The sequence below is a fragment of the Leopardus geoffroyi genome, chromosome D2 (assembly GCF_018350155.1).
Source record: "Leopardus geoffroyi isolate Oge1 chromosome D2, O.geoffroyi_Oge1_pat1.0, whole genome shotgun sequence".
Taxonomy (NCBI): domain Eukaryota; kingdom Metazoa; phylum Chordata; class Mammalia; order Carnivora; family Felidae; genus Leopardus; species Leopardus geoffroyi.
The window spans coordinates 56,691,558-56,716,976 of record NC_059334.1 but is presented as its reverse complement, the minus strand read 5'-3'; the positions used below and the strand labels follow the sequence as shown (position 1 = coordinate 56,716,976).

Here is a 25,419-nt window from a genome sequence, read left to right as displayed (position 1 = left end):
AGGCATTTATTTTAATCTTTTACTGAAGGAAATTATAAACATATTCAAAGCAGAATAGTGAGCCTCCTAGAATTCATCGCCCAGCTCTAACTCGTGGCCAGTCTTGTTTCATAATATCCCCTCTTCCTACCTCCCAGACTATCTGGAAGTAAACCCCAGCATCACTCATCATCTATACAGACTTCATACATATGTATAAAAGGCAAAGATTCTTTGAAAACGCAACCACAACACTGTTATTATATCTAAAAATTTAACACTTCTTTGATATCATCAGATATCGAATTAGTGTTTAAATTAAGCGTCTCATACATATTATACAGTTTTTAAAATAACTTGTCTGAATCAGGAGCTAAATAAGGCCTAGATGGTACAACTGGCTGATACTGACTGATGTATCACTAAGTTGTTTTTAGCCTCTAGGTGTCCTCTCCATGGCCTTGTTCCTTGTGCTATGTTAGTCGAAGGCATTGTGTTATTGCATCCATAGAGCTCCCCATGGTCTGCACGTTGCCGGGAGATTACATTCCCTGTGATGTAGCTTCACATTCCCCTCTGTCCTGTCTGTGTCCTGCAGATAGAAAATTCTATCCAGGAGCTTGGTCAGGTTCGGATTTTTTTTTTCTTCTTTAGGCAGGATGACTCCACAGAACTATGTACTTCCATTGGGAGTCATATGATATCTGGTCAGCTCTCTTTGTGTAATAAACACAGCCGCTCATTTCAGTGCCTGGACCCGTTCGTTCATTAGGGATCCTGAAACGGTGATACTGGATTTCTAACATTCCTTCTTCATTTGATAATGCTGTTGTGGTTATGCTTGAAAAAGGAATCCTTACCTGCAGTGTGACTTGATGAGCCGTTCTGTGGGTCCAGAGCTGCGTGCTTAATGGACATTTTCCGTTACTATCGCCATGGCCCTTGTTACTATTGCCATGGCCCTTGTTGTCACTGTCATCCTGCCATTGTTTATCCGCTGGACAGTGGTCTCCATCAGATAATACGTGCACGGAGCACCAGCATACACTGACAGAGGTCAAAGAAAAAGCACAGCTCTTGCTCCCCGGGAACCACGCTCACCAGCAGGGACATTAGCCACAAAGACAAACTTGTTAAAGCCCATGTGCCCGCCTGCCACCCACACCTGCTAATTAATTTTCTTATAGCCAAGGAGAAGGGGATAGAACACTATGGGGAAATCTTGCCAAATACGTGAAATTCAAAGTTACAGGGAGACATCGGCAAGGTGGATTATTTTATGCAGCTGGCGGGATGTCCGAGAGAAATGCACTCAGGAGATTTCAAGGTCGGGGACCCCCACACAGGAAAGCCTTGAGGATGGGGAATGGGACTGAGGGTCTCATGCAAGGAGGCTGTCACCCGCTCAAGGTGGAAAGAGAGCGAACAAATCAAATGGATTGCGCTCCCTGGGGATGGTTTCTGTCTGTGTCCACTTACCTGACTGGATTTCAGAGAGTGTCCGCCAGACGGCATGCCTGAGATCTTGGCCACTGCCCGTAGGGCAGTAGTGGGGCACAAAGCTGGAGCAGAATGTTAGAACAGGAAGTCTTCCCACAGGTGAGATCGAAATAGTGGTGACACTGAAAACAACAGTCACTGCTGTTTATCGAGCCCTCACAGAATGCCAGGCCACTGCTCTTTCCATGTATGATCTTACTGAATACTCACGGTGGCCTGTGGAGGGAGGGTCTAGCATCCCTGACTTCACTGATGAGGAAACAGAGGCAGGAGGTCATGTGACTCACTCAAGGTCACACAACATCTAAGTAGAGCAGGGATTTGGTCTCAGGCATCTCTTTCACCATCACTGAGAAGGCAGTTAACTTTCCCCTCAATTGTGCTTTTTTCCATAAGAATAGACCTTACTATTTAAAGGCCATAAAACAGAACTGGACTTTCATAAACAACTAATGTATATTAACAACTCAAATATAGTTTGGAATAAGAATAAACGAAATACAAATCTGAGGTATAATCAGGTATTCTCAATACAGGTTTGGATGGTTAAACCCCTTTACTGAATCGTGTGTCAGGCCTGATATCAACTCCCCACATCCTGCTTGATTTGTCCGTGGCTCCGAGATCTGTGGCTCGGTGCCTTGTGTCTCAATACTGATTTTGTTGCAGTTTTCCTTGCCCCAAGAGATTTTTCAAAGTTTTTTTTCTTTTTAAACAGCTTTCATGAGGCTTGCCTGGGTGGCTCGGTCAGTTAAACGTCCACCTCTTGATTTCAGCTCAGGTCATGATCTCACAGTTTGTGGGTTCCAGTCCCCACATCAGGCTGTGTGCTGATGTCACAGAGCCTGCATGGGGATTCTGTGTCTCTCTCCCTCTCTCTGCCCTTCCCCTGCTAATGCTCTGTCTTTCTCAAAATAAATAAATAAAATTAAAAAAAATACTTTCATGAGGCATAACTTATATACCATAAAACCCACCTGTTCCAAGTGTACAATTCAGTGATTTTTAGTATATTTCAATTGTTCAGCTATCACCACAATCAAATTTTAGAACATTTCCATCACTCCCCCAAAATCTCTTGTGTCCCTTTTACAGTCAGTCCCTATTGCCAGCTCATCCCCAGGCAGCCACTCGTCTAATTTCTGTCTTTGTAGTTTGCTTTTTCTGAACATTTCATAAAAATGGAATCATCATGATGTGTCATCTTTGTGACTGACTTCTTTCACTTAGCATTGTGAGGTTTTTTTTTTTTTTTAATGTTTATTTATTATTGAGAGACAGAGACAGAGCAGGGGAGGGGCAGAGAGAGAGCAAGACACAGAATCCGAAGCAGGCTCCAGGCTCTGAGCTGTCAGCACAGAGCCCGACGTGGGGCTCGAACCCACAAACCATGAGATCGTGACCTGAGCTGAAGTCGGATGCTCATCTGACTGAGCCACCCAGGTGTCCCAGCATTGTGTGTCTGAGGTTCGTCCACGTGTCAGTATGTATCAGTACTTTGTTCCTTTTTTTTTTTTGCCAAGTAATTTCCTATTGAATGGATAGACCACATTGTGTTTATCTTTTCTAGTTGGTGGACATCTGGATTTCCACTTTGGAATCATTATGAATAAGGCTGCTATGAATATTTGCTTGCAAATCTTTATGTGGACAAATGTTTTAATTTCTCTTAGAATTTCTGGGTCACATAGGAAATCTGTGTTTAACTTTTAAAAAATCGTCAGTTTTCTGGGCGCGTGGCTGGCTCAGTCGGTTGAGCATCCAACTTCGGCTTAGGTCATGATCTCACAGTTTGTGGGTTCGAAGCTCACGTTAGGCTCTGTGCTGACAGCTCAGAGCCTGGAGCCTGCTTCGGATTCTGTGTCTCCTCCTCTCTCTGCCCCTCCCCTGCTCATGCTCTGTCTCTCAAAAATAAAATAAATGTTAAAAAAAATTTTTTTTAAATTGTCAGTTTTCCTAAGTGGCTATCAGTCCCATTTTATGTTCCTATCAGCAGTGTATTATAAGGGTTCCATTTTGTCTGCATCCTTGCCAATACCTGGTATCATTCGTCTTTTTGATTATGGCCACCATAGTGGGTGTGGAGTGGTAGCTCATTGTGGGTTTAATTTGATTAATGATGCTTAGCATCTCTCCCGCAAGATTTTTAGTTGTGACTTCTTGAGTGCATATTCCAAGAAAGACACTGAGAATACAGTCTTCCCTTCCACCTTCTACTGTGACAAATGTTCATGGCCACACATGCAGCACATTTCTGGGTGTGCCTTTAACATGATGATATTTTCCCAAGCTGGTATTTTTTCCTTCTTCTTGAGCAATTTCCCTTCTCAGCTCCCTGCCCTTTGCAATTATTAAAAACTCTAATTTGTGTCAAATACTGAAGCCTCTTGTCTCTGTGGGTGGTTCAAGTTTTTATAGATTGGTTTTGACACAAATAACCTGTTCTTAAAAAGGATATATTCTACGCCGCACCCCTTGAACATTTTAACGTGTGCCTGAATAACATAATTGGATTGATTTTAAGCAGTTTTCTACCAAGATTGTGATAAAGGGAAGCCATTAGTTCAGGCAGAGGCCGGGCAGTGAGGCATAGGCAGATGTGGTCGGGAGGGTCCCAGAGCAAGCCCCGACTCCTAATACGTTTTCCATCAGCAGTGAACTCTGCCCTGGGGAGTCGGCAAACACGTCTTCTCTGCAAATTGACAGTTTGAATAGGGAGACAAATGTGCAACTAGATGCAGAAGGCCCGACCCACCTGGTGATGCTGACAGGAGCCTGGACTCAGGCAGGCAAGCAGGGACAGTGCCCAGGGGAGTGGCAGGGACGTCTGGGCCAAGAAGGCTCCAACCAAGCATCCCACCTTCATCCAGAGCCCAGGAGGTGATGAACAGGAGAGCGAGTGGCCGAGGTCTGAGCTGAGCTGGGTGCAAACCCTGAGCAGCAGTTGTGTCTCTGCCTGCAGAGCCCTGTTGGCCCATCAGGGCACTGGGCTGAGGCCATGAAGTGGACGGCCTGAAGTGATGGCATTAGATGGGCCTCTGAGCTGGCCCCTGCTCTGTCTCCCTGTACTTCCGTGCAGAAGCATTGGCTCTCAAGTACAGTAGACTGAGCAAGTGCTAGAATATTCTTCCCTGGCTGTCTCAGTTTAGAAAGCAAGACATGCCCAGTGCTGTGATGGCCCAGATGCAGGTCAGCAAGCTGGCTGCTGGGGTGGTTCAGATGTGGCTGGTCTGAGCCTTTGGGGGGTGGTGAGGGCCCACAAACAGGAAAACCAGCGCTGTGGTTGCTTACAGCAACCCAGATTGCTATAGTCAGCATCACCAGTCAGCTGCCCCCTCCCCACACCTACCCTGCTGGTCACACAGGCAGCCTGGAAAGAGAGTAAGAGTGACTTCCCAATAAGTAGCTATCCGGCCATGTTCTCTGACTTTCCCTTGTGTAGAGAGACAGCATGTAAAATGGTCAGGGGGAAGCAGTCCCAAAGGCCTGGGGTGGGAACAGAGATTCCCGTAAGTGAGAGGCTGCAGCAGGCACTTTGACACACGTCACCAAAGCTGCAGGACCCAGCCTTGCACCCCTGGCCTCATCCCCTTCCTGACAAAGGCTGTGGAAGGAAGCTGCTGTCGTCCAAGGCCACGTGGAAGGGACCACCCACATCAAAGACTTCTGGGCGCTGACAGTCCTGGGTTCAAGTACCCGCTGTGTCCCCTCACCCATGGAACGATGGGGTGACCTGGCCAGTCTCCAGGTCACTCTTGCCTCCACTGGTGTCTGTGAAATGTCCCAGGGTGGGTACAGGTAGGTAGATGGACAGGGGACAGAGTGAGGCTTGAAGTGGGGAGTGTAGCAGGGACAGCTGGACACCCAGAGCCTGCAGAGATCCTTCCCTGCTGCGATGCCCTGGCAAGATTCTCCAGCTGATGGGTGTGCCCGGGGGGTGGCCCCAGGTGGTGCATCTCCCCCGGGGCCCAGCCCTGGGCTTGGAGCCACCCGGGGGCAGTGAGGCCCTGTCCAGGCAGAGGTCAGTGCAAGTTTGCAACCCTGTCTCTGATCCCCACTCTGCCCCCTTTGGACAGGCACCTGGCACAGAACCCTTTCATCTGCGACTGTAACCTCAAGGGGCTGGCAGACTTCCTGCGCACCAACCCCATTGAGACGAGCGGGGCCCGCTGTGCCAGCCCCCGGCGCCTCGCCAACAAGCGCATCGGGCAGATCAAGAGCAAGAAGTTCCGGTGCTCAGGTAGCTGCCTGCTTGCCCACCTGTCTGTCTGTCCACCTGCCTGCCTGTCTTCAGTCTGCTCAGGGACCTGGTGGTGTTTTCTGGATGGCTCCAACAGGGGCGTCCTAGGCCACCGGAGACCCTCTCAGAGGGGGGTAGTTCCGAGACCATAGACTTGGATCTGAACGGTTGGTCAGCCCCACCCCTCACTTCACTGGGGCTCAGGGAAGGGTAGGGCTGGCTGAAGGTCCCTGAGGGAGGACTCCCGCACAAGGACCCAGGTTCCTCTGCTCCCAGGTCAGTTTGCTTTCATGCTACTGCTTTTCACCCTCGAGAAGCCTGGGAGCTCTCCTCAGGGAGAGAGCTGCCTCCTCCAGGCTCTGGGGCAGCAGAAACTGGCTGGGGACAGTGTGAGTCAGCTTCTGAGCCTGGATCCTGGTCAGGAACCGGGTGCCTCTCTGCCCCATCCCCGTCTTGTACCATTGCATATGAGCGTTGCCATGGTTTGGGTGCTCCCCGAGAGGTTCATTTGGGGGTGGTACCACCCCAGCATCAGCCTGGCCAAGGAACATCTGTGCTCTGTGGCAAAGCCTTCTCCACATGGGGGCTGGGCAGGTGGGCTCTGGGGCCCTGATTTGGGACCCCAGTGTTGTTCCCGGGTGCCTGCACCTGGGCAGTGGGACTGGGGCCTGGGCTCTTGCACATCCTGGAGGATTCCAGCTTGATGGTGTTTCTGCTTCTCTCCCCAGCCAAAGAGCAGTATTTCATTCCAGGTAGGAGAGTCCGGGGGACCTAGGGGGTTGGGGCGGTGGCAGCTGGTGGGCAGGGGCAGCAGGCTGAGGGGGCTAGGGAGACCCTGCCCTGGGGCCCTCAGCCTCCCGCCCCTGCCCTCTCACCGTAGGCACGGAGGATTACCAGCTGAACAGCGAGTGCAACAGCGACGTGGTCTGTCCCCACAAGTGCCGCTGTGAGGCCAGCCTGGTGGAGTGCTCCAGCCTGAAGCTCACCAAGATCCCTGAACGCATCCCCCAGTCCACGGCTGAGCTGTGAGGGCCCCCAGCCCCTGCACATCCTCACCGGTCCCCAGTCCTCCTAGCCCTCCTCGATCCACACTGGGCTTTCCCCCGGTCCGGCTCTGTTTGGGACCGCTGGAGACTCCAGCATGGCAGCAGCTGGCTTTAGCAGGAAGCACCTCCCCACCCCTGAAGCCCCTCTGCTTCTGACTCACCGCCTCCAGACCCTTCCAACAATCTGTGGCGTGCAGGGAAGGTCGTCAGCCTGAGCCGGGGTGGCTTTTCTCAACCAGGCTTTTGCCTTCTTCTGGGAGATATGATTCCATTAGATCAAGTTGGATCTTAGGCCATACTCTATTTTTTTTTTTCTTTAAAAACATAAATTTGTGCACATGCCTATGTGCACGAATATCTACGCATATGTGTCCTTCATGTATGTAAGTTTTCGTGGCATTTTTAGTGTTAAAAGTACCCCACTCACCGCCCCTCCCAGCACCATCATCCACCCTTCCTTTGATAAGCGATCAGTTTGCCTTGCCAGATTAATTCTTCTGGGAGCCCCTTTGTTTGAGTCCCAAATATTCTCAATTTGGAAGATACTCTAATGTCTGTCATTTATGAATGTGTAAGTTCTCTTCATTGCCTCTTACAGACGATTAAACAACAATGAGATTTCCATCCTGGAAGCCACTGGGATATTTAAAAAACTCACTCATCTGAAGAAGATGTGAGTTACCCATTGGCGGGAAGGTTGTGGCCAGGACTCTAGCTGGGGAGGGAGAAGGAAAATATTGTGTGTGGGGGGAGTTTCATGGGGGCAGAGCTCCCCTGCAGGGGGCGGGTGCAGGAAGGTGGGGGAGGGTCCGCAACTCCATAATCTTTCTGCCGCCCTCCGTCCAGCAATCTGAGCAACAACAAGGTGTCCGAAATCGAAGATGGGGCCTTTGAGGGTGCGGGCTCTGTGAGCGAGCTGCACCTGACCGCCAACCAGCTGGAGTCCATCCGGAGCGGCATGTTCCGAGGCCTGGATGGCTTGAGGACGCTGTGAGTGTGCGGGCCAGGGAGCAGGGCCAGACTGCAACGGGCAAAAGCAAGCTAGCATCAGGTGTCTGCATCAGGAGAGAGGATGGGAGGCACCCCTCCCAACCCCGGCTGGCGGGAGGAGAGGGGCAGCTGAGGGTGTATGAGGTCTACAGCCAGGGTCTGCAGGGGGCAAATAATCAGATGTTGGTAACCGTGGTGAGGCCTGCTTTCTTGTTCCCTGGGGTGTGGGGTCGATGCTTGGTGAAGGGGTGGGTGGGGGTGGGCCCTTTTGGAGGTTCCCCCTCACTGCCCTCTCATCAGGCTGCGAGAGCACCGCACGTGTGTTTAGTTCAGGAGTGGCAGGAGGGCTGGGTGGCCCCAAGGCGGGGACATTGCTGAGGTGACTCAGCCAGTGTGGAAGGGGGAGGAGGGATGGCCCATTATCTCTGGGATTCTGGGATCCCACGAACCAGAGCCCAGCCAGAGCTAACCAGACTTTGGGACTCAGTAGATCCTGGGGTCACCCACACCCCCCCCCCCACAAGTGCTGCAGAGCGCCCCCCTCCACGCGGGCGGCACTAGCTCTTCACGTGACCACATAGACCTTTCAAGGGCGCAATAGACCGTGCCGTCCAGTTGGACTTCCTACGGTGGCAGAAATGTCCCACGTCTACACTGTCTAGTCAGTAGCCACGTGTGGCTATTGACATGGGGCTAGCGCTGTTGAGGCACAACATTTTGAATTTCATTTCATTTTAATTCTTTTGAATCTGAACAGCCAAGGGCCACTATGGTGGGGCGGGGGGGAGCATAGCTCTAGACAATGCCCTGCTGGGTTTAAATCCCAGACCGGCTGTAGGGCTATCCATCCGTTTTCAGAGCACACATCATGGAATTTGTGTAAAGGAAATGAATATATGAGGGGTTCCCTGTGGGTTTGGGGTTTGTTGTTGTTGTTGTTTGGTTGGTTTGGTTTAGAGAAAGGGAATGCCCTTTGTGCTGTGTTTTGCCACCGGCTTCTTTCACACGTGGATCTAGTGGGACTGTTTTCCCAGGCTGTTCACATGGGGCTGCCTCATTCTTCTCTATACTTGCCGGGTAGTCCTTGAATGAGGGTGTCGTGGGCTAGTCAGCCAGTCACGTGGGTTCTTTCTGAGGAAGGTGTGGATGGGGCTGGAGGAGAGGGGAAGGGCTGGTCTGGGGCAGAGCCGGTAAGAGCCCACGAGTGACAGCGCAGGCACAGGAAGAGAAGTGCCATAACCCCTCCAGCCCACACAAACGCTGTTAATTGTCCATATCAACTACTTCCCAGTCTTCTGTATCCACGCATGTTCTTGCACATATGCACACACACACACCCATACACCTGGGTGCTTCCATGTAGGTATTTCTGAACGGAGTCCTAGAATCCATTTTATTTAGTAACCTGCTTTGTCTTAAACACAATGTGAGCACCCTTACATACCATTAAAATTTCTTTTACAACATCATTTTGAAGGACTATGCATTACATAACTACTGGAAATTCCGGCTATTTTATTGATTTTTTAATGTTTATTTTTTTTTTTAATTTTTTTTTTCAACGTTTTTATTTATTTTTGGTACAGAGAGAGACAGAGCATGAACGGGGGAGAGGCAGAGAGAGAGGGAGACACAGAATCGGAAACAGGCTCCAGGCTCTGAGCCATCAGCCCAGAGCCCGACGCGGGGCTCGAACTCACGGACTGCGAGATCGTGACCTGGCTGAAGTCGGACGCTCAACCGACTGCGCCACCCAGGCGCCCCAATGTTTATTTTTTAGAGAGAGAGACCGTGTACGTGTTTGCACGCGTGCACGTGAGCGGGGGAGGGGCAGAGAGAGAGGGAGAGAGAGAATCCCAAGTAGGTTCCACTGCCCTCAGCGCAGAGCCTGATGCGGGGCTCGAACCCACAAACTGTAAGATCATGATCTGTGCTGAAATCAAGAGTCGGATGCTTAACTGAGCTGCCCAGGCACCCCAGAAATTCAAGCTATTTTAATTTTTTATTATGAGTAATGTGATTAATATCTTTATCATGAAATTCTGTGTGCATCCAGGATTATTCCCTATTGATAAATTCCTAAAAGAAGCCTTGCAGGATGAAAGCATGAGGCCCGTTTAGGGCCTTTGCTGCCTGCCTCTCACTTCCAGGAAGGCCCCAAACCATTCTCCTGCCGGCCCAAGTGTGAAAATGCCCATTCACCCATACCGACCCTCTATTACTACATTTACTATACTATATTATATACTATACTATTACTATATTTATATATTTATATATTACTATATTTATATATTACTATATTTTTAGTTATTTTGCAATTTGTCAGGCAAAGATTCAATATTGCTTACATGTACTTGATTACTAGTAAGTTTAAACATTTTTTTTTTTTATCGGTGTTCATAAACCATTGTAATTTCCTAGTGAATCGCCTATTCTGTGTCCAGCTTGGTTTTGTTTTTAGTTGGGGAGGGGAATGGAGCCAGGTTTTGGAGGGTGAACACAGACTTAAGCAGATAAAAATGAGGGAAGGGGTCATTCTAGAAGGACACCACAGCCAGGGAAGGGCATGAAGAGGCAGGCCCCTACGCATGCCCGCAGGACAGAGGAGTCAAGGGTATGTCACTCTCCAGGAAGGCGGCCGGTGCTGGTCTGGGGTTGGCTCCTGCGGGTCACGGTAAAGAGTGTAAACATTATTCCGTGGGCAGTTTGGGAGCCACTGGGGCTTCGGCCTGGAGAGGAACACGACTGGATTTAGGTTTTGGGCCAGTGTCCCCGGCGTTGGTGCGGAGCGTGGCCTGGGGGCGGAGGAGGCCCTGGGCACCCAGAGAGTGCAGGCGGAGGTCAGGCCGTGTGGGTGCTGTGCAGGCAGGGTGGATGGGAGAGCATCCTGAGGGGGAGCGTGGGGAGGGGAGGGCCCCGGGAGGAGAATCTGTGGGAGGCCCCCGTGGGCAAGGCGCAGGCAGGTGGGTGGCTGCGGGCACAGCACGGGCTCCCCCCTCTCGCCCCCCAGGATGCTGCGGAACAACCGCATCAGCTGTATCCACAACGACAGCTTCACGGGCCTGCGCAACGTCCGCCTGCTCTCGCTCTACGACAACCAGATCGCCACCATCTCCCCTGGGGCCTTCGACACCCTGCAGGCCCTCTCCACGCTGTAAGTCTGGCTCCGGCATCTGAGCCCCGGCGCCCGTCCGTCCGCCTGCCCTCCCAAGGACGGGTACTTGAAAGGACTCACTGGGGGTGTGGGGCCCTGGTGGTCTGTGGGGTCCCACCACGTCAGAATGCCACATCTTGGTAACTGCCCGTCGTCTGGGAAAGAGCGCGGGTGGCCGCCTGGCCAGTCTGTGGTGGGGCGACAGGGCATTGCAGGGAAACCCAGCCCGGAGGGTGTGTTGCTGGTCACACGGCTGCCTCTTCCAGAAACCTTCTGGCCAACCCTTTCAACTGCAACTGTCAGCTGGCCTGGCTGGGGGACTGGCTGCGGAGGAGGAAGATTGTGACAGGGAACCCGCGGTGCCAGAACCCAGACTTCCTGCGGCAGATCCCCCTGCAGGACGTGGCCTTCCCTGACTTCAGGTGTGAGGAAGGTAAGTCGTGGGGCCCTGAGCGGGAGGGGAGAGGCAGGCGGGCCAGCCCTGAAGAGTTTCCCGTGGGGAGGGGTGGCCTGGGGTGGGGCGGGGAGCAGGGAGACCCAGTCTTAGTCCTGCGCCTACCGCTGCCTGGGGGTGTTTTCCCATGATTTTAAGAGCAATAGCATGGTTATTGTTTAAAAAATGGAAAGAATAGGTAAAAGGAGGAGATAAACGTTACCTATTATTCTATCACTCAGAGAAAATCACAGTTAACATTTCAGTGTATTTTTTAAAATGTTTATTTATTTTGAGAGCGAGAGCACGTAGGGGAGAAGCAGAGAGAGGAGGAGAGAGAGAATCTCATGCAGGCTCCACACTGATAGCTCAGAGCCTGACGAGGGGCTCGAACTCCCAACTGTGAGATTGTGACCTGAGCCCCAATCAAGAGTGGGATGCTTAACCGACTGAGCCACCCAGGCGCCCCTACGTCTTAGTACTTTTTTTAATGTAAATGTGCCTGATCCACTGATCTGCCTCCTGGGGGTTCCTCAGTGCCCCAGACTTGTGGGCTCAGCCTGTCCATGATGTGCCGTGGGACCTTCCCAGGCCCCCATCCTCCACGTGGGAAACCTGGTCACCTCTCACCCTGATGTCCTGTTTCCTCTGGATTCCCCATCTCTTTCCTGAGGCCCTCCCTTCTAGCCCTGCCCGTGCAGAGTATAGTAGCCCCATCCCGTGACTTTCCGACAGAGCTCCACGCAGGCAAGGCAGCTGCTGGAGGCAGATTTGTACCCAGGGTAACAGAGCAAGGTTGCAGCTCAGCCCGGCGGTCCCTGATCTGGAGCCTGGTCGCCAGGAGTTTCCTCTGGGGAGTTCCAGCTCTCCCGCCCCCGCCCCCACTTGGCCTCCTCCGCCCCGCTCTCAGCCTGCTTCCAGGGGGCAGTTCGGCTCTCAGGCTGGCCCATCCAGGCCGCGCAAGGAGCTTCAACTTTCACACCAAGAGAGAAGGTCAGGGTATTTCTCTAAACAAAGTCAATGGGTTTCCTAGAGCAATTTCACTTGCTATTTAAAAAAATTCCATACAACTCACGTATATGTTTGTATATTGTTTTATATAGTAATAACTTCCTAGTCTTTTTAAAAAAAATTGTTTTTTTTTAATTTAATTTTATCTTCAATTCCAATATAGTTAACATACAGTATTATTTTAGCTTCAGGTGTACAATACAGTGATTCAACAATTCCATCCATCGCCCGGGCTTATCACGACAAGTGAAACCCCATTACCTATTTTATCCGTCCCCCACCCAAAAATTCTGTTCCTTTTTCTTTTTTCTTAAAGTTTATTTATTTATTTTGAGAGAGAGAGAGAGAGAGAGAGAGAGAGTGGGAAGGAGGGGTCAGAGAGAGAAGGAAAGAGAGAGAATCCCAAGCAGACTCCACACTGTTAGCACAGAGCCTGACACAGGGCTCAGTCTCACGAACCCTGAGATCATGACCTGAGCCGAGAGCAAGAGTCAGACGCTTAACCCACCGAGTGAGCCAGGCGCCCCAAATTCTGTTTCTTTTTAAACCCGACTATATATTTTGGGCCTTTCCTTCTGCCACTAATTATCTTTTGAAAACATTATTTTCTTTTCAAGAAACAATTTCTTTTTACTTTTCTTATCACAAAGTGAAGCATTACCATTTGCTTAAAAAAAAACAACACACAATCCAGAGAGTAAAAAGATCACCAGTGTTGGCCTGTTCCAACTTCCCGGTCCTGGAATGACTCCCGGTCAGTGTTCCGCTGGGTGACCTTCCAGAGCTCTGCTGTCATGTCCGTGCATCCTGGCAGGCGACTCTGTGCACGTGCGAGGCTCCCCCCCTCAGAGGGGCTCCCTGGAGGGGAAGGGACAGGAGCACTTTTGAGATGTTGCTGCAGTAGACTGAAGTGGTGGAGAGCAGCTGGCTTAGATTCCAGGCCCGTGCCCCTCTTCCAGGCTGGGGGACCTTGGGCCCCTTACTCAGCCACTCTGCCCTTAGTTTTCTCATCTCTGTGATGGGCTGATAGCACATCCACCGGAGAGATGTTTCGAGGACTCAGGGAGTTCACGACGCCTGCACACAGCTGCCCTCCGTAACTGATAGTCTCTGTCACCTGCTTCCTAGTGCCCTCAGCAGCTCCTACCGTGGTGTCCTTATTGTTCCTCCTGCACCCAGTCAGAAGGGAGGAATATTTACTGGGTAGATGAGTGAATAAATGAAGGAGGTGTGATAGAAGGTGCTCAGAGTCTGTGTCGGCCAGATGGGGGCACAGACGCTGCTGCATTGTCTCTGACCAGCCTTCCGAGCCGAACAAGTTATGTAACCTCTCCAGCTCTCAGTAAAGTATAAAACCATTCATAGGTTCGTTTAGCTGATCTGTTTTGAGGACTCCTGTGTGCCAGCCCCTGCTCTAGGTGCTGGGCTCCTTCTGTGAGCGAAAAGGCAGAGACCAGTCTCTGTCCCCGTGGTGCTGGCATCCTTTCTGCATCGTTAAAGAGATCCTGTTCGACATATTGTCTGGCACTCAGTAGGTGCTCAAGAAATGGTATGGTTGCCATCCTCCTGCTGTGCCGAGGTCCACCTTGGACCTGACGCAGAAGAAATTGACCCAAGACCCATCTTAACCTCGATGGGCTTCGTTCCTAGTGAGGAAGGGGTGCAGCCAAGAGGGGACTTACCGGTGCCTGGGGTAGTGTCAGAGAGGGGCTTCTGTTCTGAGATACCCCAGAGCGCGGCCCCAGGTATAAGAGGCCCGAAGAAGGCCTGTCCCCTCACTGACGTGGCTTCGCGCCTTCCTCCCCAGGCCAGGAGGAGGGGGGCTGCCTGCCCCGCCCCCAGTGCCCCCAGGAATGTGCCTGCCTGGACACGGTGGTCCGATGCAGCAACAAGCACCTCCAGGTCCTGCCGAAAGGCATCCCCAAGAATGTCACGGAACTGTGAGTAGTCCCAGGCCTGACGGTGGGGGGGACAAGGTCACCAAGAACAGCTGGTTAGGGCTTGGAGCGAGGGCGTTGTGGGAGACACTGGTTCCAGGAAGCCTTTGAGCTTCTGTCGGACCCCCCTCTGCAGTCACCTGATGGCATGAGTCTCCCACGGGAGCACTTGCTGGCTGTAAGCTGAGGCCTGCTTTTAAAATAAGAAGTAACCTTACGTTGGCCGCTTCACCGCAGCTTGTGAGCATCCCCTCTGTCATGAAAACTCTCACAGAAGTTTGTTTTCGCTGGCTGCGCATGACGCTACCACGCAAATCTACTATGATCTATGTAACAAACCCCCCTTTGTTGGAGAGTTGTTGCCAATGTTTCACTATTAAAAAAAGTCCCCGAGGTGAACATCCCTTCGGTGAGGCTGCTTGTCAAAGAGCGCTGCATTGCTAGGGCACTTGCTGCCTTTTGCATCATGGCCTTCCAGAAAAGCCATCGTCCTCGCGCCCCAGCTGTCCGGGTGTGGAAATGGCCTTCGTGGCCACCCCCGCTGTCCATACTGGGCATCATGCGCTAAAACCTGTGCTGATTTGGATGTGGTATCTGAGCCTACGTGGGGGCATGGATGTCAGTGTGAGTGACAGACAGAGGAGAGCTGGGCTGCTTCCACTGACACCCCCAAATAAGAGGCTGTGGTCCGTCCCCGACTCGTCCTGTCCCCTGGGATTGGTCCCTCCAGGCCTCCGTAGTTGCGCTTTTCCTTCCCTGTGGGGAGCTGTGAGGTTTTCATTTGTGTTTCTTTCATTACCAGAGAGGCAGGTTGTTTCTTTACAGGCACACCAACCACTGCAGTCCTTGTCCTGTGTCCCTCGTCCAGTTTTCTATCATCGTGTTAGTGTCCTGCTTCCTCCTTGGTGCCTCCTGGCCACCCTGAGCATAATGCGACAGGTGGAACAGCCTGGCTTCTTTGACTAAGGATGCTGAAGTTCAGAGGCTGGGAAAATCACTTGACTTCTCTAGGCCTCCGTTTTCCCAGCTCTTAAGTGGGGCCACTAGGGTGTGTTGAGAAGAGCCATTGAGAGGATCACGCGAGATGGGTGGGAATTCACTTTGTATGACCCAGAGTGATGGGTCAGGATGAGTAAAGCCCTGATTTTGCTGCTCTCTGGATCTCTGGGGGTGGCAGTGAGCCATCCTGAGGGCTGCAGTCGGTGGGGGTCCTGGACAGGGAGCCCAACGGGGGTTTCAGCTCCTGGCCCTTGGATCCCTGCTCAGCGAGGATGTCTGGGGGGATAGGGGACCTTCACAGCATCTTGAATCCCAAGCTCCACCTTGTAGACATGGGGCACCTTAGGGAATGTTACAAGGACCTTTGGTGAGCTTGGCTTTGAGGACAACAACTTGGGTAGCAGTGTGTATAGTGGGTCCCAGAAGGGAGGCCAAGGTGGAGGAACAGACGGAGGCAGCTGAGGAGTCCAGGCGTGGGTGACAGTGTGCATTCAGGGGAGATGTGAGAGCAGAACACAGCACATGAGCAGAGACCAGTGGCAGGAGAGTCAGCAGCTGTGGGGTGCTGTTGAGTGAGTAGGAGAGTCACCTTGAGGGTCCTGAGCCTGGGTGGTTAGGATCATGGTGTGATGCTGAGGGGGTCAGGGGAACCAGTTTGGGTGTGAAAGCCCTGAGGTCAGGTTTGGGCAGGTTTGGGTCTGGGGCTCCCACGGGACCAGCCAGCAGGTGGAGGGAGGGCCTTGCTAGCTGGTGAGGGGCCTGGCAGGTGGACCTGAGGGGACTAGTGGCAGATCTGACCCGTCTGGCCAAGAAAACTGCAGGGCAGAGAGGGGAGAGAGAGGAGCCCAGCATTGAGCCCTGGGTAGCGCCCGCCAACAGGGAGGAGGCTGAGAGGGCGAGGCAGGGGCAGAAAGGAAGCCAGGGGGGGCTTTGTGTGTCAGAGCTTTTACCGAGTTCTTTGGGTGGCATCTACCCACATGCCTAAGAAACTGCATCTTTTCTCCTCCAGTTAGTAATTCTGGGCCAATTGTGTGGTCTGCATGTAGGAGAGGAGAGGAACTAGAAGGCCCTGGCTGCAGGGGAGGCTCCCCTAGCACCGCACTAACTGTTGTGTTCTGTCCTGTAGTTACTTGGATGGGAACCAGTTCACACTGGTTCCGGGACAGCTGTCTACCTTCAAGTATCTGCAGCTTGTGTGAGTATTCAGACCTCTCGAGAATCCCAAGCCTGCCTTAGAGGATGGCGGGGGCAGGGGGTGGGGGGGGGGGTGGGGGGGGCGCACTGGTATCTAACCCTCTGGCTCCAGCTTTTCTGGAATTCCCTACCACTCGGCTTCCAGCTCATCTGGTTTTTATTTTGCCCCTTCCCTCCCCGAATGTCAGTGCGTAGAACTTTGTTGCCACCTAGTGGCCATGCTTGGGAATGGCATGGTTCCTGGCTCCCTTGAGTTGGACCCTGTCCACTTCTCCCTAGCCTGTCACCCCAAGCCTCCATGTGGGCTGAGAATTATTGTTAATGAGGGTCATCCTGGCAAAGGAAGGGGGCCAGAGCAGAAGTAGAGGCTGATGGAAAACGCAGTCCATCCTTGGCCCCTAAACCAAACATGAAATACGACAGCTACAAATACACATCAGTGACTAAGTTTTTCTTCAGGCTAACATCTCTTTTTCTGTTATTTACACCTTTGAGCCTTTCCACTCCATGACAATATATGAACTAAGCCTCAGAATAAACTTCATTTCTTCTCAGCTCTCCAACCTAATTAGCACCTCTCTCCAATTGTCTTGGTGTGCTTATTGGCTAGATTCTCCCAAAAAGAAGTCCAGAGAACATTCCATGTTAGTTTGGCTTGGAGCAGTACTACTACTCAAAGTGTGGTCTATAGACCAATGGTCACTAGAGAACTGTTTGTAATGGGTGCACAATTAGATAAGAAACTTGCACCAGAATGTAAATCAGTGTCTTTCTTCCATCACTGAGAAGTGTCACTATGAAAAAAGCGTTCGCTAAACTTAGTTGTGTGTTTAGCGTCATAGGTGACTGTACTTTGGCACAAGGTCCTTGTTGTGGGACATTCAGTTCAGGGACTGGCTACTTTGAGTAGCACAGAATCTTGAAGCTCCAGTGGATCTGTGTTTTTGCTAAAGACCTAGCAGATGTGTTTTGACTGTTCCAATGGTGTGAGGGGTGGGAGGAGGGCAGTGATTTGGTGGCTGGTGACAGAGTAGCAAAGACATAGACGGCTTTTCTCTGGTCTAATTTGAGGCAGCTACACTGGTGGCTCGGATACCTTTGGGAGGAAAGGAGGGAGAGAGGGCCGATGTGGGGCCAGTCCTTGCCGATCAGAAGCAGGGACCACGCGGTGTGCCGAGAGCTCCGAGAAGAACTACAGTGTGGCCTGAGAACAAGAGACCGGTCTTAAATGAAATGAGTTAGAGGAACATTTACTAAGAGGAAATGAAGTCAGGGCACGTGTGGGGGCCAGGGCAGAGGCAGAACTCACCAGTAGGCAGAGGGAACAGGGGCAAGAGAATTTCAGGAAGTGTAGCAAATCTATGCCAGGCACGTGGGAGGCAGTGAGGGAGAGGTGGGCCAGAGCCGGGAGCATCTAGCAGGTGACCGGGATCATTTTTTAGGCAAATGAGAGCCACTGTGGGGTTTGGCAGAGAAGTGACCTAGTCAGATTTGTGTCTTAGAAAGATCGAGGTGGTGCCTGCCCATGTGGAAGATGGATAGAAAGGGGGCAAAGCTGTAGGGGAGAGATGAGATACAAGTCTGAGACAGACGCCAGGAAAAGAGATGGCTTGAGTGAGCGGAAATGAAGGAGGAGGCTGAGAGAGAGGAGCTGGGGTGGGGATGGGGGGTCGGTTAGGGCAGTGCTTCTGGGTCCTTGGGGCTGTGGACTAGGTGGGTAGGGGGTAAGAAACGTGCAAGATGTAGACTGGAGCTGGACTGTCTCTGGAGGGGAGTTCAGAGGCGAGGGCACTGTTGCACGCGGTGGGGAGTGAAGCCAGGAGCTTCCCGAGGCTCCCAGAGTGGACTAAAGGAAGAGGGTCAAGAAGGTAGGGTTGTCTGGGAAAGAAGCTTTACCAAGAGATGGAGGAGGCACGGCCAGGGAGGTGGGGGGGGGGGGGGTGTGGGAAGACAGGTGTCTGATGATGGATGGGGTTTGAAAGGAGGTTTGAGAAGAGGGGTATCAGTTGTGACGGGGGGTGGGGGTTACTTGATCACCCTGCTTCATTTGAAAAAAGGTGGTTATTGTCCCCTTGATAGGACAGTAGGAGAGCCACGGAAGGAGCCTGTGTGAAGTACTAGCTAGAGAGAAAGCACAGAGCCCACTAGATCTGGTAGTTCCTTGGTGGGAGCATTTCCACGGTGGAAGGGGGCATGAGCCAGTCTGTCCTTGTGGGGGGCAGGGGTGAGGTGGGGAAAGGCAATGGAAACATGTAGCCCTGAGGACGCAGTGGGAGTTCAGGGAGCAGAGCAGAGGGCTGTAACTATTTGTGAACCAAGTGCCCCTCTCTACCAGCACCCCAAGCCCCTGCAGCCACCTGGCTGGGGTGGGAGGTGGCGGGGGGGGGGGGGGGGGCATGGACAGAGTCGGGGGGGGAGGAGCCTGTAGCAGAGAGCCGGGATTGGGTTCTTCTTTCTTCTAAGCAGTGATGCTTTTGTCTTTTCCAGGGACTTGAGTAACAACAAGATCAGTTCCTTGAGCAATTCCTCCTTCACCAACATGAGCCAGCTGACCACCCTGTGAGTCCCAGTGGTGGGGAGGTGGAGAGAGGGCACGCGCGCTGTGTCACCGAGACTTTCTCCAAGCCCCACTGGTCACTCTTCATCTACCAGGGAGTGTGCCTGGCCTCGCCAGCCAAAAAGAAAAAAAAAAAACAAAAAACAAATTTTTTTATTGTGAAATATAGCATACATACAGAAAAATGCAAAAAAATATATAAAGTACAATTTAACAAATAATCATAAAGCTAGCACATGTGTAAATACCTAAGGCACAAAACGGAACACAGCACGCCCAAAAGCCCTTCCCCCAGCCCCTTCTTTTTTTTTTTTTTTTTTTTTTTTTTTTTTTTTAATTTTTTTTTTTCAACGTTTATTTATTTTTGGGACAGAGAGAGACAGAGCATGAACGGGGGAGAGGCAGAGAGAGAGGGAGACACAGAATCGGAAACAGGCTCTAGGCTCTGAGCCATCAGCCCAGAGCCTGACGCGGGGCTCGAACTCACGGACCGCGAGATCGTGACCTGGCTGAAGTCGGACGCTTAACCGACTGCGCCACCCAGGCGCCCCCCCCAGCCCCTTCTTGATCATTCGTCCCCCCGCCCCCACCACCGTCTCCAGGAAGTCCCTCCCCTGACTTTTATGATCATGTCTTTGATTTTCTTTATAGCACTGCCATCTACATATGCACTTCTACACAAATCAGTTTTATTTTTATGTAAATTGAATCATACAGGATGTTTTTTTTTTTGTTTTTTTTTTTGTACCTGGCTTATTTTATGTATCATTATGTTTGCGAGGTCCACTCATGTGAAGCCGCGGTCTGGTCATTTTTACTGCTGTGTAGTATTCCTTTGTAGGAATACGCCATACCTTCCTTACCCATCTCACTACGGATGGATAGTGGGGTTGTTTCCGGTTCGGACTATTGTGAACGGTGCTTCCGAACACTTTTGTGCCCATATTCTGAGTTGTTTTAACGATCGCTTTAATTACATGCCAAGCAATCGGTTGAAAAGAATAACAAGCAGCCCGTATACTGGCCTGCAGCTTACGGGGGTATCTCACTCCCCTTCTCCACACCTCGTTTTACAGATAATGTGCCAAGAACCTAAGAACTTTCCCTTGGGCTCCACTGTGGTCCAACATTAGAGCCAGTACCCCCAAAAAAGGATGGGGTCGTGACCCAGCCAGACCCCCAGGAGCAGAAGGTGGGCCCGAGGCCATGAAATTCTGGTTCTAGGTTACCCACCTGCACGTACTTGCTCCAGAGTCTTCTCATCAACTGGTTCCCGTTTCAAAGTCTTTGTGAGCCTGGATGTGAAGCTGCCGTCAGCCAGGGAGGTCCTGCCCACCAGGGGCCGTTTGGCAATGTCTGAAGCATTTTCGGTGGTCAAAGCTAGAGCAGGGGCAGGCGAAGCCCCCGACACCTTGTGGGCAGAGGCCAGGGATTTTACCGCTACGCACCGCAAAATGCCCAGGGCAGCCCCCCAACAAAGAATTGTTGGTAGTGCCGGGCTGAGAAGTCCCGGTCTCAGTGGTTCCGGCAGCTGCCGGGGGAAACAGAACCCATTCCTGGGACAGGAGCACACCCCTGCTCTCATTATTATTTGAAAATAGCCCGGGGCGCCTGGGTGGCGCAGTCGGTTAAGCGACCGACTTCAGCCAGGTCACGATCTCGCGGTCCGTGAGTTCGAGCCCCGCGTCGGGCTCTGGGCTGATGGCTCAGAGCCTGGAGCCTGTTTCCGATCCTGTGTCTCCCTCTCTCTCTGCCCCTCCCCCGTTCATGCTCTGTCTCTCTCTGTCCCAAAAAAATAAATAAACGTTGAAAAAAAAAATCTTTTTTAAATAAAAAATAAAAAAAAGAAAATAGCCCTAGTGAGGTACAGTCAGCATAAAAGAAACTGTACATGCTTGCGGCAAATAAGGATACATCCTGACTTATGTTCACGTCCTTGGAACCATCACCACAACGAACACAGAGACCCCTTCCGTCACCCCCAGAAGCCTCCTCACACCCTTCTGCCCGGCCCCTCCCAGCACCCCCGTCCCAGGGCCGCCACCATTCGGCTCTGTGGGTGAGTCCGCATCGCCTAGGGTTTTGCATGTTTGGGATCGTGCAACGATACTCCTTTTTGTTTGGCATCTTTCAACCCACACAGTTACTCCGAAATTCCCCCATGTCACCGCACGTATGGGTAGTTCCTTCCTTCTTGTCAGCGACTAGTGATGTCCCACTGTATGGCTGCACCCGAGTGTCCCTGTCCCTCCGCTGACGGACATCTGGAGCTATCACGAGTATCGCCTCCCTTGTTGTCAACCTGCCCATCTGCCCTTGGTGGATTCATTTATTTGGAAGCATTTGGGGAGAGTGGGTTAGCCTGTGGACTCTGGAAACTGAGAAGCTGAATTAAAAACCCAGCTTACCGACTGAATTACGCCACCCTGGCGAAGTTCTTTCACCTTGCGGGGCCTCAGTTTCCCCATCTTTACGACGGGGGTAGTCATGGTGCCCTCGTCACCACCACAGCTTCCCAATGTTAGATTACTAGCTGGGCCTGGACCTCGCCGGTCCACTCTGGAAGTGAGGCAGGTCCTGGTCCGGTGTCCACTTCCCGGGGACCCTGCCTCTGGCCCTTGCTGGAGTGGCCTCCACGAGGAAGTGCACCCAGTCTCCTTACTGAGGCCTCCCTGGGAGCCGGGCACCGCGCTGAGGGCTTCACCTGGGCCATCTCCCCTTACCCGCAGAAAAACCCTATCAAGTTGTCATTGTTTTTGTCCCTGCTCTGCCGCTGAGGGAGCTGAGAGGCATAAAAGGGTTAGGGGACAGGCCCGGGTCACAGGGCTGACTAGGCCAGGAGCTCAGTCCACACCCTCTTCCACGCTCAGGCCTCCCTCATTTTGCTGCTGAGCCAGCCTGCAGGGGCCTGGTCAGCAACACGGTGCCCCCCACCCCTGTCCTGCTCCCTCCCTCACCCTCCCTCTCATCCCACAGGATTCTCAGCTACAACGCCCTCCAGTGCATCCCTCCGCTGGCCTTCCAGGGGCTGCGCTCCCTGCGCCTGCTGTAAGTCTCCCCGTTCTTCATTCTTCATTCCTCTAAAGAGACCCGCCCCACAGAGGACCGTGAAGCCCACCTGGTGGGTAGAAATGTCTCCATGTCTGTGGCCCCAGCAGAGCCAACAGTGTCCAAAGCTGGGAGGCCTGTCCATTTCCATTCAAGCCCCTCACGGAGGCTGAAGAGTGAACGGAAAACTCTGAGAAATGGGGGTTGCTGTCTGCCCCACTTTGTGTTTTGGGGGAGCAATGGGAGGTGGGGGCATCCAAGATAAGGTAGCCTCTTGTTTGCATGTGAGTTTCCGGTTCCAGTGGAGATTGTTGGCAAGAGATTTGTGAACCTTTCCTAAGAATTCCCACTGGGAGTTTTTGCCCTGTGATCAAAGTCCTCTGTCACGGCTGTTATGAAGGCCTCTCAAGTATCTGCATGAATCCTCCGGCAGCCCTGCCTAGGGCACGGTCACATTCTTTATCCCCAATCTATGGCTTGCCATAGTAACTTTTTTTTTTTTTACCAAGAAGGACCTTCCCCCTCTACCTGCCCCCCACCCAGACTTGCTGGCGGAGTGAGGGAAGGCACAGGGTCAGGGCCTTGCGTTCCATTTGTCATGTAAATGGAAATGGTGCTTTGAGTTATTTGTGATGGCAAAAACAAGTCCCTGAGAAGGGCTGCGGCACAGGGTTATCTACTTGGATTAGAGGCGCTCCCTCTCCCTTGCCGGTGGCCGGCAGGGTGGGGTCTCTGAGGGGGGCACCGGCTCCCTCTAGCATTGACCTTGACCGAGACCCAAGGATAAGCATGACACACTCCATCAGTTCTTAAGTCTCTGTCCCTGGATGAGGCACTGACAGCCTCTTCTCTCCTCAGGTCCCTGCATGGCAATGACATCTCCACCCTCCAAGAGGGCATCTTCACAGACGTGACCTCCCTGTCTCACCTGTAAGTAACCCCGGCCCAATTCTCGAGGCCTCTTTGGATGTAAAAAGAACTTTATTTCAAGAAACACGCCCCCCCCCCCCCTTCTGTAACTGTCAAAGTTTGTGACTTTTGCTCTGAAACAAGTTTAGCTTGTGAACTTCAGATACTCCCCATCTCAGACTCTTACACATTCGGTGTTTCGTCAACACAGCAATGGAATCTGAGAACGGTTCTTCATACGCAGTAATAAAAGTGGCGATGGCCATTTATTGACCGCCTCAGCTAATTTAGTCCTCACAGCGATCCTACAGCATAGGCACAATTACTCCTATCCTACACACGGGGAAACAGGCCCAGAAAGTGTGAGAAGCTTGCCCAACGTTGCATAGGTGGTGGGGGCTGGGGTCTTCTGTCTCGAAAGCCCATGCTCTTAAGCAAGACACCACACTTGGGCCTCTCCCTTCACGGGGTGGGGGATAAGCTCTGGAAATTTACTGCCCCCGAGAAGTGGTATAATGAGATGTAGAATTGCTTCCAAAACCATGTAGCTGGCAGTACTATGTGGATTTTTAAAAAGCAGTATGCCCAGTTCCTCGCAAGGGTAAATGTGGAATTACCCTGTGACCTGGCAATTCTACTTCTAAGTGTGTACCCCAAATAATTGAAAGCAGATTCTCAAAACAGATACGTGGGGCTCCTGGGTGGCTCGGTCGGTTAAGTGTCTGACTCTTGATTTCGGCTCAGGTCATGATGTCACAGTCATGAGACTGAGCCCATGTCTCTCTCCCTCTCCTGCTACCCCTCCCCCATTAATGCTCTAAACAAACAAATAAATCTGAAAACAGATACTTGTACGACCCATGTTCATAGCAGCATTATTCATGCAATAGGCAAAAATCAGAAAGGACTCAAGTGTCCATTGATGGATGAGTGGATAATGTGATATAGACATACAATGGGATCTTTTTTTTTTTAATTTTAAAGTTTATTTTGGAAGAGAGAGAACGAGCAGGATAAGGGCAGGAAGAGAGGGGGACAGAGGATCGGAAGCAGGCTCTGTGCTGACAGCAGGGAGCCTGATGCGGGGCTCAAATTCATGAACCCATGAACCGTGAGATCATGACCTGAGCTGGAGTCAGACACTTAACAAACTGAGCCACCCGGGCGCCCCCATACAATGGTATCTTATTCAGCCTTAAAAAGAAATGAAACTCTGTCACCTGCGACAAACATGGATGAACCTTGCAAACATGCTAAGTGAAATAACCCAGACGTTACAGGACAAACATTGTGTGATTCCACCGATACGAGGCCTAGGAAAGTCAAATCAAAGCTACAGAAAGGAAAATGGTGGCTGACAGGTGCTGGGAGCAGGGGGGAAATGGGGGATTTTTGTTCAGTGGGTACAGAGTTTCTGTTTGGGGTGATGAAGAGTTTTAGAGCCAGATCGTGGTGATGGTTGCACAACATTGTGAGTATTCATTGATGCTACTGAACTGCACACTTTTGCCATTTGGAGAAGATGGGGAAAGACTTTCTAGGAGGAGGGAACAGCATGGGCAGAGGCGAGAAGGCAAGAAAGTAAATGACATATTCAGGGATGCTGTGTTGTCCAGCATAGGACATACAGGGTTTGGTTGGGCAAGGAGTGTGGGGTCGGAAGAGACGAATCTGGAAAGGAACATTGAATTCCATTGTGAAGGGCCTTTTGTGTCACGCTAAAGAGTTGGGACTTTATTTTACAAATAGAAGGGAATTGTGGAAGAATTAAGTCGCAGAAAACTCCTGGAAAGCTGTGGTGACATGTGGAGGCTGGCTGCATGGGATGAGGCAGGAGGGAGCCTGGCTGGAGATGGTGGGTCAAGACAAAGGCCAGGCCGGGGCTGTGTGGATCACTGCTCTCGGTGACTCCTGGTCAACAGGGCCGTGTTTCCATCTGCGTTTGGTAGTTAGTGGTGGTGAGCTCAGATTTTGCAGATGTTTGGAAATCTGAGGACCTAAATTAGAGACGCTTCTCTCCAGAGGACATTTGTGCTTGTCTTCACGGGCACCAGGGTCTGCCCTGCTCTGGGCCCACGCACCGCCTTTCCTCACCACCACCACCCCCCCCCCCCCCCCCCCCCCGGCTATGACAAGGGCCTGCTTTAGCTGCCCACGCCCCCAACACCACTTGCCAGGCAAGGCCTCTTCAAGCATCTGGTCCACCTTTCTTGCCTTTGGATTCCCCCTTCACGTGTCTCCTGTACTTGGGACTTAAGTGTGCAGTTGACTACCCTTCCTTCTTCCTGATGAAAACTGAACAATATCCAAGTCCATTCTGATTTTGACTCTAGCTCAAAATCTAGAGGCCTTGTTTTTCAAGGGGGAGGTGGGAACAAACAGCATGTTTTCTACAAACAAAAAACCAGAGCTGCCAAAC

The 25,419-nt window shown here is 51.8% G+C and overlaps 1 protein-coding gene across 1 annotated transcript in view; it reads left to right on the top strand.

Moving 5' to 3' along the window:
• SLIT1 (slit guidance ligand 1) overlaps nt 1–25,419 on the top strand; it is a 174,302-nt gene that overhangs the window by 125,853 nt on the left and 23,030 nt on the right. The window contains exons 14-25 of the mRNA XM_045438409.1: nt 5,556–5,719; nt 6,448–6,471; nt 6,600–6,744; nt 7,364–7,438; nt 7,612–7,755; nt 10,769–10,912; nt 11,179–11,345; nt 14,164–14,296; nt 16,419–16,487; nt 18,974–19,045; nt 22,020–22,091; nt 22,950–23,021. Coding sequence (XP_045294365.1) covers nt 5,556–5,719; nt 6,448–6,471; nt 6,600–6,744; nt 7,364–7,438; nt 7,612–7,755; nt 10,769–10,912; nt 11,179–11,345; nt 14,164–14,296; nt 16,419–16,487; nt 18,974–19,045; nt 22,020–22,091; nt 22,950–23,021 — 1,281 coding nt within the window. The remainder of the gene's footprint in view (nt 1–5,555; nt 5,720–6,447; nt 6,472–6,599; nt 6,745–7,363; nt 7,439–7,611; nt 7,756–10,768; nt 10,913–11,178; nt 11,346–14,163; nt 14,297–16,418; nt 16,488–18,973; nt 19,046–22,019; nt 22,092–22,949; nt 23,022–25,419) is intronic.